The sequence below is a fragment of the Melopsittacus undulatus genome, chromosome 4, assembly GCF_012275295.1.
Source record: "Melopsittacus undulatus isolate bMelUnd1 chromosome 4, bMelUnd1.mat.Z, whole genome shotgun sequence".
In the NCBI taxonomy this organism is placed as follows: domain Eukaryota; kingdom Metazoa; phylum Chordata; class Aves; order Psittaciformes; family Psittaculidae; genus Melopsittacus; species Melopsittacus undulatus.
The window spans coordinates 51,304,476-51,322,967 of NC_047530.1; the positions used below are offsets into that span (position 1 = coordinate 51,304,476).

General features: G+C 52.3%; 1 protein-coding gene across 1 annotated transcript; it reads right to left on the minus strand.

The window, feature by feature from the left end:
• Nucleotides 1-321: 321 nt before the first annotated feature.
• On the minus strand, nt 322-18,109 carry IGF2 (insulin like growth factor 2). The gene is made up of 4 exons (XM_005149201.3): nt 17,754-18,109; nt 9,966-10,128; nt 2,891-3,057; nt 322-2,451 (listed from the first exon to the last, which is right to left on the minus strand). The coding sequence occupies exons 1-4, from the start codon at nt 17,856-17,858 to the stop codon at nt 2,209-2,211; spliced, it is 678 nt and encodes a 225-aa protein (XP_005149258.1). The 5' UTR covers nt 17,859-18,109; the 3' UTR covers nt 322-2,208.
• Between the last annotated feature and the right edge of the window lie 383 nt (nt 18,110-18,492).

Here is an 18,492-nt window from a genome sequence, read left to right on the forward strand (position 1 = left end):
AGACACATGAAAAGGAAAAAAAAAAGTCAATCATTTGCAATTGCTCTGTTTTTTCTGCCTTCCCCACCCACTCCCCTTCCCTCCCCCGCTCCCCCCCCTTTAATTTGGACCGATTTTCATTCTTTCCATATATATTTAATAAAATAAATAAAGGATTTTCTTTGTTGTGTATTGCAGTGCCATATTTTTTTAAACAAAGGCTTCATGGCTCAACATTGCAAGGTAATAACAAACAAAAGGATTATACATTAAAATCCTCCCCCTCTCAAGACTCCCCTAGCCCTCCCCTCCAAACCACGAAATAGAATACAATTCAAGTAGTCTTTTTTTTTTTTATGTTTTAAATGTATGGATATATAAGACAAAGCAAGTACAGAACTGGTTAACAGAGTGTCCCCATTTTATTAGCAAGTGAGAGTATATTAGGGAGATGTAATTGATTCCCCCCTTTTTATGGTTCCTAGACAGATAATATATATTATTTTAAAGCCAACCTATTTTACAGCCCTTGACCACCTCTCAAACCCATCCACTCACCGAGTCCCAGGCCTCAAGCCAGAGACTTGCCTTCCCCCCCATCCCACGCAGCAGTCCCAGCCCTGCAGCCACCCGGTGCAGCCCTCCTCTTCTGCAGCCCCGGGGGGGCACAAGGAGAAGGGTGGGGAGCATGGGGCAGGGAGGTGGGTCTGGCAAGAAGGACGCAAGGGGCAAGAGAAGGAAAAGGAGATGGTGGGGCACGGAGCTGGTACTTCTGCAGGGCCTGGCGGTGGTGGCCGCTGTCCCACCGGAGCACTGAAGGGTGGGGAGGAAAGTGGTAGGTCCCCTGTGGCTCTGGAAGCCAAGCTCTGCCGGGGGTCCACGCAGAAGCAGGGCCTTGAGTTGTAACTGGCAATACCTTCACCATTCAAAATAGTTTGTCTCTAGAACAGTTCCCTTTTAGTCTAAATTGTGGTGGTTTTGGTTGTTTTTTGGGTTTTTTTATTTTTTTTAAAAAAAAGGATGCGTGTCGATGTATTTCTGTGTGTGCGTGCATCTGTGTACATGAGTAACAGCCAACTAGCTCATATGGTCATGACCAAGCTATATTTCAGAAGAGAAAAGAAACACATTTATCACACTTTTCCTAAAACGAAAAGCTAAAATTTCAAGTTCAGTATTCGCTATCTTGTCCTTCCCTCCCCACCCTCCCTTGCTATTTCTGGGTTTTTTCCCTTCCAACTTACTTTAGCACCATAACACATTTTAAACATTACAATCCCTCTTCAGATACTACACAAAATGTCCCATAAAAATAGTGCTTTTTTTGCCAAAAAAGTTATATAATATATTATATATATAAATCAACTAAATCCGTGGCAAATGTGCAATGCAGACGCCTCCTCCATTTAAAGTGAGCAACAGCTCACTTTTTTTTTCTTCTTTCTCCTTTCCTTTTTCTTTTATCTTTCTCACTTTCTCTCTCCTCTTCCTCTCCTTCTCACGATGATTTCAAAAAGGTGCAAGTCGATTTGGAATCTTGTAATGAAGCACACACACAAAAATGCAGATGGGGGCTCCTCAGAACATCTTCTCAGGTACGTTTTTCTTTTAAAGGTGCAAAAGAAAGTTATAAAAATAAGAAAACCAAATAAAAAAAAAAAGAAGAAGAAGAAGAAAAAAAAAGTGGGGTGGGAATGAGGCAAAAAAATTCTATCCCTCAGTATTTCTCCCCATTTTACTTTATTTTTTCACTTTATTGTCAAGAAAGACACGGAATGGATTCTTCTTCTCGAGGAAAAAAAAAAGAAAAAATAAAAGATTTAAAAAGATTTTTTAACTTCAAATCCTTTTTCCCTCTTGCTCTTTCTTTTGTCTTCTGGCGTTGGCACCGGGGATGTCACGCAGCGCCCGGCAGCAAAAAGTTCAAGTGCCAAACTGTCCCTTTGCAAGTACAGGCTTGGAAATACTGGGGGCGCGGGGGAACGAAACAGGCCTGGGAAACGAAACAACCCTCCCCCCCACCCCAAAGGACGATGCTGCGGGAGCCGCTCGCCGCCATCCCCTCCTTGCTGTGTCAGTTGTTTGGTTGGGGCCGGAGCGGCGTGAGGATGCTCCGACACCCCGCTCCTCAGCTCGGCAGCCCCGGGGACGGAGGGGCTCGGGGGCCGGGTCTCACTAGTCCTCCCGCCCTCCCCCGGGCGATCCAAACTCGAGACAGCCGGTCAGGGTTCATTTCTGGGGGCCGGCTGTCTCCGGGGAGGCTCGTGCCGCGGGGGGCCTCTGGCTGGGCAGGGAGATGAGGGGACGGTGCAGAGCCTTGGCTTCCTCCGCCGCTTGCAGGCCCTCCGCCTGCCACCGGTACTGGCGAGCCCGAAGGATGCCAGGCACCTCCCGCTGCAGCCGCTGGGAGCTCTTCTTCTGCCACACATCGTACTTGGAGTACTTGGCATGTGAGGGCTTCTGGAAGCTCTCCTGCAAGGGGATGAGATAGCAGTGTTAGCCTCTCCGCAAGCCCTCCGGATGGGCTTCCCCTCTTTGAACTCCATCCGTCCCATGGAAACACTGTCCCATTCCCAGAAACATTCAAGGTCAGGCTGGACAAGGCTTTGAGCAACCTGGTCTAGCTGAAAATGTCCCTGCTCATTGCAGGGGGGTTGGACCAGAAGACATTAAAAGGTTCTTTCCAACCCAAACTACTCTATGATTTGTCCCACCTCTGGCCCCCCACCTCATTAAAGCTGACTTTCCACAGGGTTTTTAGCATGAGTTGCCAACAGTGACCATCTCAAAGGCTCTGCAAGAGCAACAGACTTTGCATCTGGGGTTTGTCCTCTCCCATCCATGGCCTTCACACCTTTTCTCTTGCTATCTGTTTCGGAGAAGGGCTGCCATCCTGGCACAGAGCTCCTACCTTGCTGAGTGCCGGCAGGCCCGCCAGGGAGGTGGCGGAGAGGTCACGCTCGGACTTGACAGACTTGGCGCAGTAGGTTTCCAGCAGAGCCAGGTCGCAGCTCCGAAAGCAGCACTCCTCCACGATCCCGCGGTTGATCCGCCGGTTATTTCGTCCCACCGGTCTACCTGCAACAGCAGAGACCCCATTGTTAGCTGCCAACCTGGACTGGACCCTCTTGCCACCTCAACAGCAAAAACATCCCCTTGTGGGCATCTCTCCACCAGCAACCAGAGACTGGTGGGTCCACACTTCAAAACCAGCAGCACTTCTCCCAAACCAGCCAACACGTGCCTGCAAACCAGACAAGTTTCACATTAAGACTGTCCCAGACGAATGCTGTTAATGCCAACAAGGCAACCCACATATGCGCAGCACTAATTAAAGGCACTTTCTATGGTGGTGATTTATTCCCCTCGTATACCTTCGGCTCAGGCAGCCTTTCTGGGTGCAGCTAAAGCAAGGAAGCTCAAGCCCAGCCCCGCCGCCAGCAGTGCGCCGATTACTGCGACCATCTCCGATGTTGATCCTGGCAAGCAGGTTTCATTAGCAAGAAGCAGCACAGCGTTGCAGCTGCCAACCTCCCTCCGCCGGGTCGACACTCAGGCAGGTGAAGCGAACCAAGGCGGCTAAATTTTACCAGATGGGACAGCTCTGAGACAGCTGCAGAAAGAATACAGGCTCCCGCACCTGCCAAGAATAGCTATTAAACTTAATCTTTTAATAAGGGTTCCTCTCCCTTTTCTGCCTGCAGAAGGATGAGAAAGCCCATGTCCAGTGCAGCAACAACCATGTGCATTTCATATCACTGCTTAAGGATGGCCAAAGCATTCCAGAGGAAAACCCTTTATCAGTTTTACTGGTCTTCCTTCCACTCTAAAAATAAAAGACTTGGGCAAAGTTGAATTTCTCATGCAAAACAAATTTGCTTGGGAATTGTGACTTCAAAAACACAAGCTGGCCCAAAACAAAGGGATTTTCTCTTCATTTCTGTGCATGATATGTTATGTGCTTGCACTGTTCTGGGGTTTGCAGCCACAGCTCCAAACACTGCCATCAGCACCTCTTCCCAGCACAAGGTGCTCCAAGGGAGGGGGGCAGAGCTGGCATCAGCGGGGCTTGCAAACAGGATCCTGTACCATATTCCATCCTGGAGAATTTGGGCATGGGAAAAATTGAGAGCAAGTAGTGGAAATGCAATGTCTAATTCTGCTCACCATGCCATGCTGAGTCCCCACCTCCCTGCAGGAACAAACAAAACGATCCACAAGGGCCCCGTGCACAACCTGCAATCCACTCCTGCACCATGGATGAAGCCAGCACTCAAGTATTTGGCCTGGTTGAACATTTTGGGGCCCTAGCTTGCAAGGTGCTGACCAATTTCCCTGGGGGAAATTTCCATCTGTGTGCCCATGCAAAGTGCCTCAGGACAAAGTACAAAGCACAGGAGTTTTCTGTGTGTACACTGCAACCCTACATGTGAAAAGCAGCCCCGTATGTGCAATATGAACATGCATGTGCAATGCAGACATGCATGTTCAGTGCAGTCCTGCATGTACAATGCACCCCACATGTTTAATTCTGGCATGTAAAACCCCACGACCATACTTCACCATGGACTCTGAAAGAACAAAGCCCCTGGCAGCAGAATACCCACTCTCTGTTACAATCAGCTGTGCCCCCATCCGCAGGGAGCCCTCTGCTTCATGCCCTTGCATTGCCACTGCACTCATAGGTCCTGAGAGCAAGTGCAGCATCAGGGAGCAGGGCGATGGGGCAGCTGACCCATACATGCAGTGCACCTTTGATAGTCATGTCAAATGCTTTGCTTTTCACATTCATCTGCCCTGAGCCACCACCCTCCTTTTCTTTTTCTCAGGAAAAGAAATCAGACATGACCTTTAGCCAGCCCTCCAGGAAGGTGAAAACAGTTCCCTCTTAGTAAAGGCTCAGCAAAGGGAGCACTCTGAGGAGTTTACCTTTCTCTCTGTAAATGCTTGCAGCCAACAAGCACACTAAATTAGTCCTTCCCTTTGAAGGCAGGGCAGGTGTGTTGGGTGCCTACAGCCGTATGAATGATACCAGTGAAGGCAATCCAGGTTGCAATGCCCAAGGAAGATGGGGGAGAGGAATGAGGTTAGAGGCAGGTGCATGTATTCTTCTATACGCATGCGATGCCCAGCAAGGTGTATGGGAGACATGCACTGCTGCTGCTGCATCCCACAACACATATGGCCCCCAGTCATCACCTACCGACCCCACTGCCCAAATCTGTGTGTGTGGCAGGCTGCTGAAGCATTAGGTTGCTCCAGAAAGGCATCCTGAGCATGGGCAGAAGGAGAGGTTGGAAGGAAAAGAGAAAAAAATTCAAGTCACCCCCTCTTGCTAGCACATCCCCACAGGGCTGCATTCACACTCCCGCTGAACAGAAGGTTGCACAAGTGACAACATGCACAGTTTGGGGAGAAGTTGAGGTTTTGAAAGGTTACACGTCTCCTCTCAAAAACAGAAGTTGCCCGCTCGCAGCTACGTGTTTGTTTGGAAAGAAGAGGGTGGAAAAAAACCCCAAGGAAAGTGGGACCATTTCACCACCTTGCCAACACGGGCACTTTGTGGCATGGGAGCACGTGGGAAGATCACAGCAGCACGCTTGCAAACACCCCGGTGTGGCACCACCAGGTTGAGCTCCCGGCAGGGATGACTGTGGTGGCATGGCCCTTTCCTCCCCACTCACTGCCCTGCCAGATCTGTGGGCACACGCACGGCCACTAGCCCCATGCACTGCCCCTTCTCTTGCATAAAGCCACTGCATGCTGTTCCCCTTGCTGGCACTGCTGCCAGCTCCACCACAATGGTCCGATAGGGCACATTTTCCATTACGTAATTGTTCATACAGATCTCACCAAATGTCAATGCGATCCTCTGTGGGAGAGTTACTTTAGGAAAAAAAACCAAGGCAAACAAAACAGAGATTTAGTTCCTGAAATTACCTGGAGACAACAACCCCAGGAAGAGATGCCAGGACATAGGTGGTTAACAGCAATATCGCTGCTGACCTGGACTGGGAAAAACACTTGTTCTGTAACACAACTTACGCACAGACTAAAGGTTGAATTTCCTGGCTTCTGCCCATGGGTGGCATCTTGCATTACTGCCACTGCCAAACCCAGGGAAGGATTTGCTCCTTTGTCCCCTGCCCACATGGGAGAGCTGTGCGGGCAGCGGTCTGCATCGCCACATGAGCCGCTTCCCACTGCAGCAATGACCGCCTCCTCCTGAGGAAGTGTGCTTCCTCTCGGCCTTCAATGAATGGCTATGCTCTCTTTTCTCCAAGTCGTGCTTCACCACAGCCTCCCACAGCTCTGCTGAGGGGCCAAGCCCTGCAGTGCAAAGCCCAGTGATGCAAAGTCCAACGGTTCAAAGCCCTCTGGCTGCCCAGGGTTATTCCCATCTGGCAGCTGGCTATTCTGACAGAGAGAGCTGAGCATCCCAGTGGGAGTACAAAGCCAAACCCATTCCTGGGAGAACCCGGTGGCCGCGTACCTGCAGCACAGCTATTCCTCTGCACTGGAGTGGGACAGGAGAGTTCCTTCCCTGGCATCACCACCCTGCTGCTCCAGGTTCCCCACTCTCACCAGGGCCACAGGGAAGGGTGCGTGGTGCCAGTGCCACCCTGGCTGGGTCCCCTCTTGTCCGGTCAATCAGGCGGCAAGCCGAGTGGAAGGGGACTTTGGGTGTAAACAGCCCCTGCGCCCCTGTCGCAGGAATGTTGGGAGCAACAAGGGGGCCTTTGTGCGGCACCGGGCCCCGTCCCAGTGCCCCTGGCCTGTCCCTCCCCCATCCCGGCACCACACTTTCCCCCCTGCTTTTTCCTAGTATTATTCGGAGGAGCGGCGGGTGCGCAAGAATGTGCCCTGTCAGCACAAGCGGCTGCAAAGAGCTAAATTCTTATCAGCTGTTGGAAAGGAGGAAACGGGAGCTGTTGTTTACAGAGAAGTCTGATGCCTCTCCCCCTGCAGCCCCTTCTCCCCTCCCTGCCAGCACTGCATGACAGCAACTTCGCGGCCAGGGCTTCCTCTCGGTCTGCCCTCAGCATCCCTCAGTGGGCCATGCTGCCATCCCCAGGATGGGTGCTAGTGAGCAGGGACAGGGGGTCCCAACAGAGCAAAGCCACAGTTGGATATTACCACCTTGCTGGTACCTGCATATCAGGTTCCCAAAGCCTTAAAAGTCACAGAAGGGAGGAATCACAGCTGGGGCAGAGAACAACGCAGGCATGGCTCCAGCTGCAGCCTGCCCAGGCACCCCTGGGATGCCGTACAGGGCTAGAGTGGTGCACCCTGCCATGCTCACCCTGTGTCCCTTGGCAAGAAACACTAGCACTGCCCGCTCCTTCCCCTGCTGGTGTAGTCCTTTTACAGCCGCAGCTCTCAGAGTCAGCTTCAACATCTTCAGCCCTGAGCACTAGCTATCCATGGTACCTGCAAGGGCACCTGGGGGCTGAGACTTGCTCCTGAAGCCAGCAGACACATGGGCACCCCCATTATCAGGGGGTGCACCCTCCTCAGTCTGGGCTGCATACTACCCCGTCGCCAGATGCCAGGGGAATGGCACACTGTCAGCACGTTGCATCCCCTTGCATGGGTGCAAACAGTGCTGCATTTCAGAGGTAGCTTTGCCAGCTGAGTGTTCTCTTATAAGAATGTAGAGCATTGTAAGATCTTAAATCACTGCTGCAGCAGAAAACTGATAATGCATATTTGTATCATTTTTGGGGTTTATTTCCAAAATTAACAGTTGGATACTTTCAACAAGCCCTATCCAGCAGGGCCCACCTGTACTTGCAGGACAAGGCTGCCCAAGTAATCTACCTCCTGTACAAACGACTATGAGCAGCCTATGCTAACACAAGGTCACATGTCCCATGCTGTGAAGTACTCATGACAAACCCAGGTCCAGTTTTAAGATGTAAGCCCATGATCATGTAATATAACCGATGCCCTACTGAGCCTACATGGTGACAATAGTGCAGCCATGAGGGTTTAGGAGCAAAGATGAGTATGGTCAGGAGCATGATCACTTTATGAGGACAACGGATGGAGGTAGAGGGGAAAAAGTGAAGCAAGCTGGGGATGTCCAAACCCTTCAAAGAGAGCCATCACCCAAATGTCTTCAGTCCTGCACAGCACAGGCTGGTCAGATGCTGAAGTGGTTAAAATGGGACTTTGTTTCATCCCGCAGTACCTGAGCTCTGCAGAAATACGCAGAAAGAAAAAGGGGGGACAGGAGAGGACAAAAAAAAACCCCCAAAAAAGGCAAGAATTCCCTTGCAAGCATCAGATTGGCCACTTGGCACCAAGCAACTTCTCTGCCTTCAAAAGTTGTTTTTATTTTGGCCTGGACTGCTGGGTTACTTGAGGTGAAAGGAGGTCAGTTTGTCCGTAAAACAAAAGCCCCATTCCCTTTCATCCCCAGAGAGGGGGAGGAGGAAGAGAAACCATGGGAGGGAGACAGGTTCTCCTCTATATATTGGAGGGAGAGGAAGAGGTGTGACAGTGGGACAGTAGCTTGCCTCCTCAATGCATCAGTAAGGCCAGTCCTGGACTTACTGCCTTGTCTGAGCTACTGCACAGGGCTTGTTGGCAGAGGAAAGGTGAAAGGGAGAGACGAGAAGAGGAAGGGGAGCTGACATGCAAACCCTTGCCACTCAGCAAGAGGAAGGAAGCGTTCCCAGGGTGTCCCCAAAAGAACCACCTGCCTGCAACACCCCAAGCACAGTGTGAACATCTGCTGCTCAGCTGGGATAGGGCAGGGGGATCACCCCAGTGAGCTGCAAAGCCACCTGCAGCCCGACCACCTGCCCAAAGTTACACAGCTGCTGGTGGATGGAGGATTCCTGTGCTGCTCCCTGCTCAACCTCAGCCAAGTCTGCCTGAGGACCTAGGCTGGGAAGGGCCATCCAGGGTAGTCTCCTGCAGTACCCTGTTCTCTGCACAGGCACACTGGGACAAGAGGGAGGCTGGCTCTCAACTCCACTACTCAAAAAACACCCTGTTACGTGAAAATGACTTTTTATTTCCTTTTCCCAAGGCAGAGGCAAGACTGCCAAGACAGCACCATGTACATCTGGTATCACCTTCCTCTTCCCCCTGCTTCATTTGCATCTTTCCTGTAGTCAGTCACTCTGTGGCTCAGTTCTCAGGGGGTGGCAAGACACAGGGTCTTCCCTCTACCAAGATGAGCAGAGGTCCGAAACACCAGAACAAGGCATGAAACTCAAGACACCTTTGCTGATAGATTACTGAGTGTCCATTGCTAGTGATTTTCTCTTCCTCCCTGTTTGCCAGCTAAGCCACTGTATTGCTAATGTCAACAGTCCAAACCCCTAAGCATCCTGGTGGAAAGCCCATTCCAGCCAACTGTCCTGAAGCCACCTGCACTCTATGGATGACTGAAACACTGCATTTTTTGCACAAGCTGTGCTGCAAAAATGGTAAGACATCACTTTTCAGCAACAGGTTCACCACTGGGTACCCAGCAGGCCACAAAAGCATGTTTTGGGAGCAGCCTAGAAACTGCTGCCATTCCCAAACAAAGCCTGAACAGAAAGGGGGAGTGCCCAGATCCCTGCCTGCTCTCAGGTGCAGCACATAGGCAGCAAGGTTTAAAAATAAGCTAGAGCCCAAGCTCAGCAGAGAGCTGGCTGCAGACATCCTCATTATTTTAACATCCTCGGTAAGCCAACCACCTAAGGCTCCCTAGCGATATTTGACTTTCCCAAGCATCAAATGCTGCACCCACTTTCCTCATGGGACTAGAGAGTCCTCAGAATCAGCTCAAGATGGGTGCATGTCACCCTGAGCATACTGCTTTTCTCACTCATTTCCAGGCCTACCACCATGCAGAAGGAAACCACAAAAAGCCTTCCCAGCCAGACTGGGAAACCCCTCCTTTCCCTCCCATCCCAGCTCCACTGAAGCAAGGCATGGGGTGGGAGCATCATTGTGCCCACTGCCAACAGCTGCCCAGCACTTACTGAAGTAGAAGCCCCTGTCCCCGCAGACGAACTGCAGCGTGTCCACCAGCTCCCCGCCGCAGAGGGTCTCCGCCGTGCCATACGCTGCAGCTGAATCCAGTGCATAGGCCAAGAAAGCCAGCAGAAGCAGCAGCATCCTCCTCGCTGCACACATCCTCTGCACCTGAGGACAAAGGCACAGTGTTAATGTGGCACGAGACACCCCTCTCTGCCACCTACACTAGGCAAAGCACCCCACCACAGCATGCCTGGGGTTCGATGTCCAGACATGTCAGGATGCTGCAGGGCAGGACCTGCAGTGCTGAGCTGGCCACTGGTGCAAGGCTGGCTCCCTGCTCTCGCCCCACCAGTCAGCTGCTCCAGTCAGACAAGGTCTGGATTGAAGCAGTTTTTATATTGTAAAATCCCACTTCAGTCTACCTCTGAAAGGCTTTTACTCCCCCTGGTCTTTCAACAGCATGATTTTTTTATTTTTCACCCCTTTTTCATGAGAGATCATTCAAATGATTATTGGAAGGTTTGGGCTTTTTTTCTCACTTCTGATTATAGGTTTTCATGACCCACATGAACACATGTTCACCCAAAGCAGAATGAAATGAAGTTTCAACCTGTCCTAGAGCTGCTTTTGAGGAAAGCCGGGTTTTGCCAGGGAGTGGCCTTTGCCCCAGGCGTGCAAGAGACTTGTACAGCCGAGGCTCAGGCAATCGAGGGGCTGATTGCACAAGCTGTGTTTGTTGATGAGAGCTGGGACCAAGAAGACATCCCTCAGAAGCAAAGCAGTCCCACAGGAAAGTTGCCTTAGGCATCACCAAGGAGGGCCAAGGGGGTATTAGCTGGTGTGAAGGATTACAAAAGAAACTCCCTGGATATTTCCTAACTAACCCAAAGATTTCCCCTGACTCAGCTCCAGCAAACAGTTTTACCTCCATGTCAGCTTCTGCAGGTGTAAAGAGAGGGTACTATTGCCTCACTGGATGAGGCAAAACCCCTGGATGTATCAAGGCATTACAGTCCCTCAGTGATGACTATTACTGTGTATATACAGCCAAATGACGATGGTGGCCAGACAGGTGAACACAAAACGAAGAGGGGAAGCATGGTAAGATAGCAGCTGGCATGGGGTAATGCTAAATCTCAAGTGGAGCATCCCCGCTCCCTGCTAACACTCAGACAAGATGCTGGGTTTCACATCCAGCCTTCATCACCATAGCATCTGAGCAACTCGAGAATAATATCAGTTAATGAATATTACCTCACCCCCCCGGGATGCTCAGAGATGGAGCCGAAGCCCAGGATAGATTAAATGACTCGCCCAAGGTCACAGGGGAAGTCTGCAGTGCAGCCAGGAAATTAGCCCAGCTCCCCCGGGGCACCGCTACAGTCCTGCCAGCAATAAAGCCACCCTTGCTACCAATTTTTTACTAGCACATAGCTCAAATCGTTGCTGATAGAAATGTGCTGTGCTTACAAGTCACAAACTCTTCTGAGCAGCGGAAGGATGGGGATCAGCAGTGAGAAAAGCCAAAACAGAGGTTTTGTCCGGGTGGGGAGGGAGGGGCATCCCCCCTGCACGTGTTTCAATGCCCATCGTACTGCTCAGCCTGTGCTGGCACAGACCTGCAAGGCTGGAAAAACCCCTCCAGGGCTCTGGACAAGAGAGGCAGCAGCCTTAGGAACAAACAGGGCTCAAACCAGCAAGTGATGGGACCTGGACCAGCTTTTCCAGTAGCACCAGTCCCCAGAGCACACTGGGGGGGGGGCTTTGATCTGTATTACATAGGAGCAGAGGGATAGCACTAGGCTGTGCTTGTACCACACTTCCTAGCTGCAGTGTTTTGCCACCAACACTTTTTCACCTTGATGTTTTTATCAAGTGGTCAGCCAACAAGTGTATATTGGGCCTCCCCAGCATGACCACAGCATCCCATTATGACCACAGCATCACCTTCACTGCTTGAGTCATGCCTCTGGTGCAGCAGAATTGGCAGCCAGATCTCCAGCTGACAAGAGTCCAGTGATGCTTTTCCCCCCTTTTTTTCCATGCAGCTTCTGATTGCTGGTGTCCCCAGGGTGCAGGAAGCACTGGCAGCTCGTTGCTGGGGCAGCAGATGTGTGCCAGCCAGTGCCGCTGTTGAAGCTGCTGACACGGTACTTCAGGACACCCAAATAATCCCTCATCCCCAATTAGGCTCATGCTGGCTGTGAGCACTGTGGCTAACAAGCAGGCTGCCTGCTGGCCTCCCCCAAGCCAGACACGGCCGCCCAGAAGGGGCTTGCTGGGTGGCACAGGTGACAAGGGCATTTTTTCTTCCACATTCAGTCTAAAGAAAGGGGTGAGATGCTCTGAAGCAAGGGGAGAACACATTTTTGTCAGCGGGGCGATATCTGATGCTGGGGAGACCTGATACCTTCTCTGGAAAAAATCTTGTGCTCCTTGGAAAATACCCGCTCCCGCACAACCTGCACCACAAGCACAAGGTGGCCCCTGGCAGCCTTCTCTGCCTCCAGTGTGAGCTCTTTTAGGGTGACCAGGCACCCTGTAACCCTGGCCAAGAAGTCCTCTAGAAGCCATAAGGACAGGTATGGCCCCAACGCCGTCATCCAGAGCCAGACCAACATGGAGGTATGCGACGCGCTGATGTCCCCCTTTGCCCATGCATCAACTTCCAGTCCTTTTCACCGCTGTCACCTTGGTGTCTCCCCACTCCCTCCAGCAGCTGTATAGCAAGAAACTGGGCAGCAAATCAAAAAACATCTTTATTTACTACCCAGAGCTGCAGTTTCTCTCCAGCTTGATGGAGGTGCAACCCAACCCAACCCCATAAACACTTCCCTCTTGCTTTGGACCTACAGAAAAAAGGCCCCAGGGTTCACCCAAAAGTCTGGAGAGGCTCCCGTGGTGCCATCACCAGCTCAGCATATCCTGATGACCTTTCAGTTGATCTTTTCCCACTCCTGCTCCTCTTTAGCAAGCATGAGCAGCATCCCACTCACAAAAGCTTGCACCCACCCTGCCATGGCTGCTGGAGCAGGCTCTGCTCCCCAAAACAAGGTGGCAGGGCAAGGCTGGGCACCTGCAGCCTGTGACCCAGTGCAAGCACCATGCCAGCTGCACAGGTTGCATGCGGCTTCTGTTGTCATGGCCAAATCCTGCTCAGCATCATGAATCAAAGCCCTGTGATACCATCCAAGCTTTCATTCTCCACTGGAAACGTGTGACAGCACTGCTTTTGGATTCTAGTCCAAGCATTTGTTCAGGGACAGCCCCCTCAGCTGTGGGACAGCAGTAAATTCACACCGATGGCTGGAAAACCCTTCAATTTTTATCAGAACGCCTCTCTCATGTGAGACGTAACAGGAATAAGGCAGCAGGGTGCTTTCCGAAAGAACAAGGTCCCGTCTCTGCTAGGAGAGAGGCTACACCCACCGAAGTTTTGTCCTTGCCAAAATGGGTTGAATCAGCAGGGCCAGCTGCCATTCCAACTCATGTGCATGCAGAGAGCTTAAACGCTTCAGGATCCAGTTTTAACCATGGGCGGTGGGAATAGCGGTGTAAGATATGCTGGATCCCCAACAACCTGAGTGCCAAATTCCTCCCAAGGAAGGCTAGAACCCCATGCAGTGTGCCGGAGGGTGATGCAAGAGGAATTTCTTGGTTGCACAGGTGTTCTTTACTATCCTGGGAATTGCACTTAAAGCTCCTCTAAAGAACACGTGTCTGAGAGTAGCCGTCTTGGTGCCAAAGAGGCTAAGGCAAGCCACTGGAGCACACCACTCACCTCTCCTTGCCTGGAGAGTATCTGCTTTGCTCTTCATCCTTTGTGTCCCTCTCTCACCTTCTCCCATGTCCCCAAGTCCCCACATGACCCCAGGCTGCCACTTGAGCCAGCTCAGAGCTGAGCTGCCATACCTGGGATGCTGCTGCTGCCTTGACTCCTGTGTATTTCCCCCCTTGCAGTCCACACTGCTGCACCCACGGCTGGGGACCCCCAAACACCTCTAGCAGCCACCCAGCCAGCAGGAACACTCCAACAGAGAGGGTCTTCTTGGAGTGGCTGTGGCACTCCTGAAGGGAGCCCAAGGGGCAGGTGTACAGCAGAGCCACCCTCCCACCTGAGGCTGTTAAAGGATTTTTTCAGGATTTGCTGCAGAATCAGCTGGATCTGCGATTTCTGTCCAGCTGCTAGGGAGTAGGGGCCAAGAGGCCACAATGTGCTAAAAAGCCCAGTTGCCAAATCTCAGAGGACAGCTCAGGCATCCCTTGCATCCAGGCTTGTCCTGAGCCAACCAAACCACGATGCCTCTCTTGGGCAACAAACATCTCCCCAAAAACAGAGACTAAACCTCCTGTCTGACCTAATTCCTTCTTCAGTCTGGCCTTCATTACAATTTAATATGAACAGAACAACGTAGGAGGGAATTGACAGATGGCCCAGTCTGCAAAATTTGGATTTGGACAGCAAAAAGAAAAAAAATAATCTCACTTCTCTGTGGAGCAGTGCAGCATTTAGAAGGGAGCACAGCTAAAAGTCATCAACCCGAACCCAGTGATGTGTGCAGGAGGGGAAAACCCCAGGTTGCACATCCCAGCCTCCATCAGCCTCCACCCCTCTAAGACAAAGCAGGCAGACTGAGGTTGTGCTCCTCTTGATGACTGCCTGTGAGAGACACTGAGCATCTATGTCTCTGTGCTACTCCTCTTGGTGGGCAGCTTCAGCAGAGAAGGCAGCTGACCCGGTTTTGAGCTCAGCTCTCCTGGAGGGGCTGGACAGTGGTACATGCCAACCTCACACGTGCCAAGTGAATGCCACCCCTGCCCAGAGGCAACCTCACGCATGGCACCGGGCCACAACACCCCAAGGTGCCAAGTAGCAAACAGCTGTTGGAGGCCAGCAGGGAGAGGCAGGTGTCCTGGCAGCTGAAAAACACCCAGAGGCTGCATCTTGGGCAGAGGCACCAGGAGGAGGTACCCAGAGGGACAGGAGCCACTGCGTGCTGTGCTGCAGAAGAGCCTTCCTTTCCATCTAAAAGAGAAAGGAGGACATTTCCAACCCACAGATTGGAAGAAGCAAGCTTCAAAACACAAAACTTTCAACCATGGAGCTGTCAGGCAAACAAAACCGACCCGGGACCAGAGGTTTTGCTGTTTAGCTCAGGCTTGAAAAAAATAAAAACCTCCCGATCCTTGGCACCTGGCTCGCATGACATTCATATGGCTGAGGTTGGCAATGCTGCCACTATTTTTAGCCTTCACTTTTTTGTCTTCGCTGCTCATCCCCATCAGCAGCCCACCCCACATCAGGGGTCACCTTCCCGTCTCTGAGCCTCTCTCCAGGCCAGAGGGGAGAGGCACCTGCCTCCTCTGCCTGGGGACAGGGGAGCTCTGCCCACACTCCGTGTCTATACGTGCCGCAGCAAGAACTACCATAGCTATGGAAAAATCAAGCTGAAAAAGGTGAATGGGGTATTCAGTACCATTTACTCACCCCACTGGGGAGTAAGGCTGTATTGCACAAATTTTGGTATGCAGCCCAGAAACATTTGATTTATTGCAAAAAAAAAAAAAAAAAGGAAACGCAATCTTGCTTAACTCTTCTAAAGACAGCTGGCAGGATCCAGTGCAGGGATTTAAGTCCATTTTAGTAGCCTCACTTAACTCCTTTCTTTATTGTTCCTCTCTCCTTTCTGCATTCCCATCTAAAACCTGGAGTATATCAGGGAAAGTTAACAGCAAGTTAAGCTGTTAAATCAGAAGTTGTGGTGACTGGAGTCTACTGGCAAGTGATATTCCCACAACACATTGAACTTGCTTTATGTCTTGGCAGAGCGGTTTTAACCCTTTCAGAGCTGGGCTGCAACTCCAAGACAGATTCCTTGCCCTGGTGCCCCCACCTCTCCTGACCCCTTACTCAAATGCGTTGAGGGAGGCCGGTATCTCTTTCCCCCATTAAGCTACGCAGCAGCCTCTAAAAGCAAAGGCAATCCAAAGAAGGATCGGAAAGGTCAGTCCCAGGACACGAGCAGGGAGAGGGTGGGCCACTTACAGTGCTCGTATGCACTACTGGAAACACACCAGCTCCTCGGTCCCTCTAAAAATAAGACCTCACCTGCTGTGTTTGCTTTATTTAAAAAAAGAAAAGTACAGAAATGCTTTTCTCTGGTGCTCTGTTAGGCGAGCTGGGCTCGCGCTGAAGCCCATAGGAATCAATGGGAAGACACGCACTGACACCTCCGGGTTGCATGGTCAAAGCAGCAGCCCTCCAGCCGGGCTGCAAAAAGGATCACCTGTCAGAAAAAACGCTGGGACACACACGCAGACACATTTTGGCTCTCAAGTTTCATGCGGCGGTGGGAAGGGACCCATGGTGTCAAATCTTTTATCCCTTAATGAATTTTCACAGGAGCCGGGATAGCCCCTTTGAAAGGCTGAGTGAACTTGCGTGGGTGTCGACAACATGGAACGAGATTTACAGCTCTGACCCAGTCACCCCCACCAAAATTGTCAAGTTAGGTCCAGAACAGCTCAGTGAAGCTCAAATCAGAAGTGTCAGTCAGTTTTATTCCTCCAGATGTCCTTAGCACAAAGTCACCCTCACAAAACCACGCGACCCTGGCTCCTCAACTCCCCTCTAAACCAAGGCAAGCAGAGGAATAAAAAAACCAACATGCTGAACCCTGTGAAGTGAAAGGGAAAACCACACACACACACTCACACACAACCTGACAACAAACCCAAAGAAAACCAGGCCTCGGCCTCCCAAGCATATCCCAGCATATGGAAGAGAACGACAGACTTTGTATAGGAAGCCTCAGCTCAAGGGTTGAGAGCAGCGGTTCTCCCGAGGTGTCTATTTAAAACCACCCCCACAACCCTTGTTTTTACACTTGATTGCTCCACACTGCCGGAGGGAGCCCTGGGGCACCAGAAACCCTGCTAAAGTACCACTGGCTCAAGGCAAGGCAGCCACATCTGCTGGTACAGTTACGCTAAATCCGAGTTTCCTCATGTGCCCCAATTCCCTACTGCTCAACACAGTGCTAAAACCTTTCCAAGTTGTGCTCTTAAAACAATTACTGTAGGGGAAAGCAATTGGGCAGGAAGAAGAAGAAGAAAAAAATAAAAATCGCACAAAGTCGAAGGCTGCATGCCAACCATTAACTCTCACTCCATTTTGGCTTCGCTTTCTTGTTTTTCCTCTCTGTATTTTTATCCCTCCGAGACCCAACACACCGCAGTGTTTTGCACAAGAGTTTAACAACCCCTCCGGTCTCCGAGGCCGCAGAACTGTCTGTCCCTGCCCGGGACCACGCCGCTACGACCGCCTCCCGCTCCCCACACCGCCCGGCGAGCGCCGGGACCGCCACGGGCGCCCGGGTCCGCGCACCCCCGCATGACCTCGCGTAGCCCCGACCCCGCACGCCCCTCCGCGCCTCCCCACGCTGCTCGGGCGCGCAGACGGTGCGCAAGGGGTCCCACTGCTTGTGCCCCCGTCCCGACCCGCAGCGCCGGGTGCGGAGCCGAGGTGCAGACCGTCCTCACCGCCGGCTGCCCCCCGGGGATGCCCCGCGCACCCACCGCAGCCAGCCCGCGCCTCGGCCGGCTCTCGGGGTCCCTCTAGTGACACGCGTGGGGACGACGGGCAGCGGGGACGGCGCAGCTCGGCATGGCACGGTGCGAGATGGCACGGCACGGCACGGGTCTGCCCGGCACGGCGCGGCGCAGGGCGCCCTCCTGTCCCTGCCCGCGGAGAAGCTGCGCGGAGCCGCGCGGAGCGGAGCGGCGCTTACCTTGGAGCTGCCGCTGCTACTCTCAACTTCTGGCGGCGGCGGCGGGCCGGGGAGGAAGGCAGGCTGCCGGCAGCGCTCATCCGTGTGTGCCCCGGCGCTTGACATGCTGCTGCTCTCCTGCCCTGGCAGCGATCGCGTCTTTGGCTCGCCTTCCCGCGCCCTGGCTCGCTCTTCTCGCCTTGCCTTTTGGTATGTCAAGTCCCTGCTGGATTTTGTCTGAAGGATGTTATTTTGTTACGATCAGGTATCTTGTTATTCTAGAGAGCGAGCGAGCGCTTTCCTTTCCGTTTTTTTTGGTTTTTTTTCTCCTTTTTTTCTTTTCTTTTTCTTTTTTTTTTCCGGTTTCCCCCCGCCTCCTTTTTTTTCTTTTCTTTTTTTTTCCTTTTTTTTCCCCTTCTCTTTCTCTCTTTCTGCTTTGGCTGCCCCTTGGGTGGCTCTCACTTTTGTGTTTACTGACTACGTCCCCCTGGCTGGGGCGGAGGGCCTGGCTGCCTGACTGCCCGCTGCTCCCGGCTGGCTGCCCCACGAGCGAGGAGACAGGCAGGGCGCTCCGTCTGCCCCCTTTTTATACCCCCCCAATGGGCATGCTCTATCGTCCCCAGCGAGCACCAGCCCGGCCACGCAGCCAATAATGTTGCAGAGCGGTCTAACCCCCTCTCTTCCCTCCCTCCCTTCCTTTCTTCCCTCCTTCTCCCTCGTAACCCTCCGGAGTCCAGCTCGGGGAGGGAAGAGGGGACAG

Excerpts from the sequence above, each read along its gene's own strand:
- IGF2 (XM_005149201.3), bottom strand. The coding sequence starts at position 17,858 with ATGTCAAGCGCCGGGGCACACACGGATGAGCGCTGCCGGCAGCCTGCC. Across the intron at positions 3,058-9,965 it reads GGACAGGGGCTTCTACTTCA|GTAGACCGGTGGGACGAAAT; the intron begins GTAAGTGCTGGG and ends CTGCTGTTGCAG. Across the intron at positions 2,452-2,890 it reads GCCTGCCGGCACTCAGCAAG|GAGAGCTTCCAGAAGCCCTC; the intron begins GTAGGAGCTCTG and ends ATCCCCTTGCAG.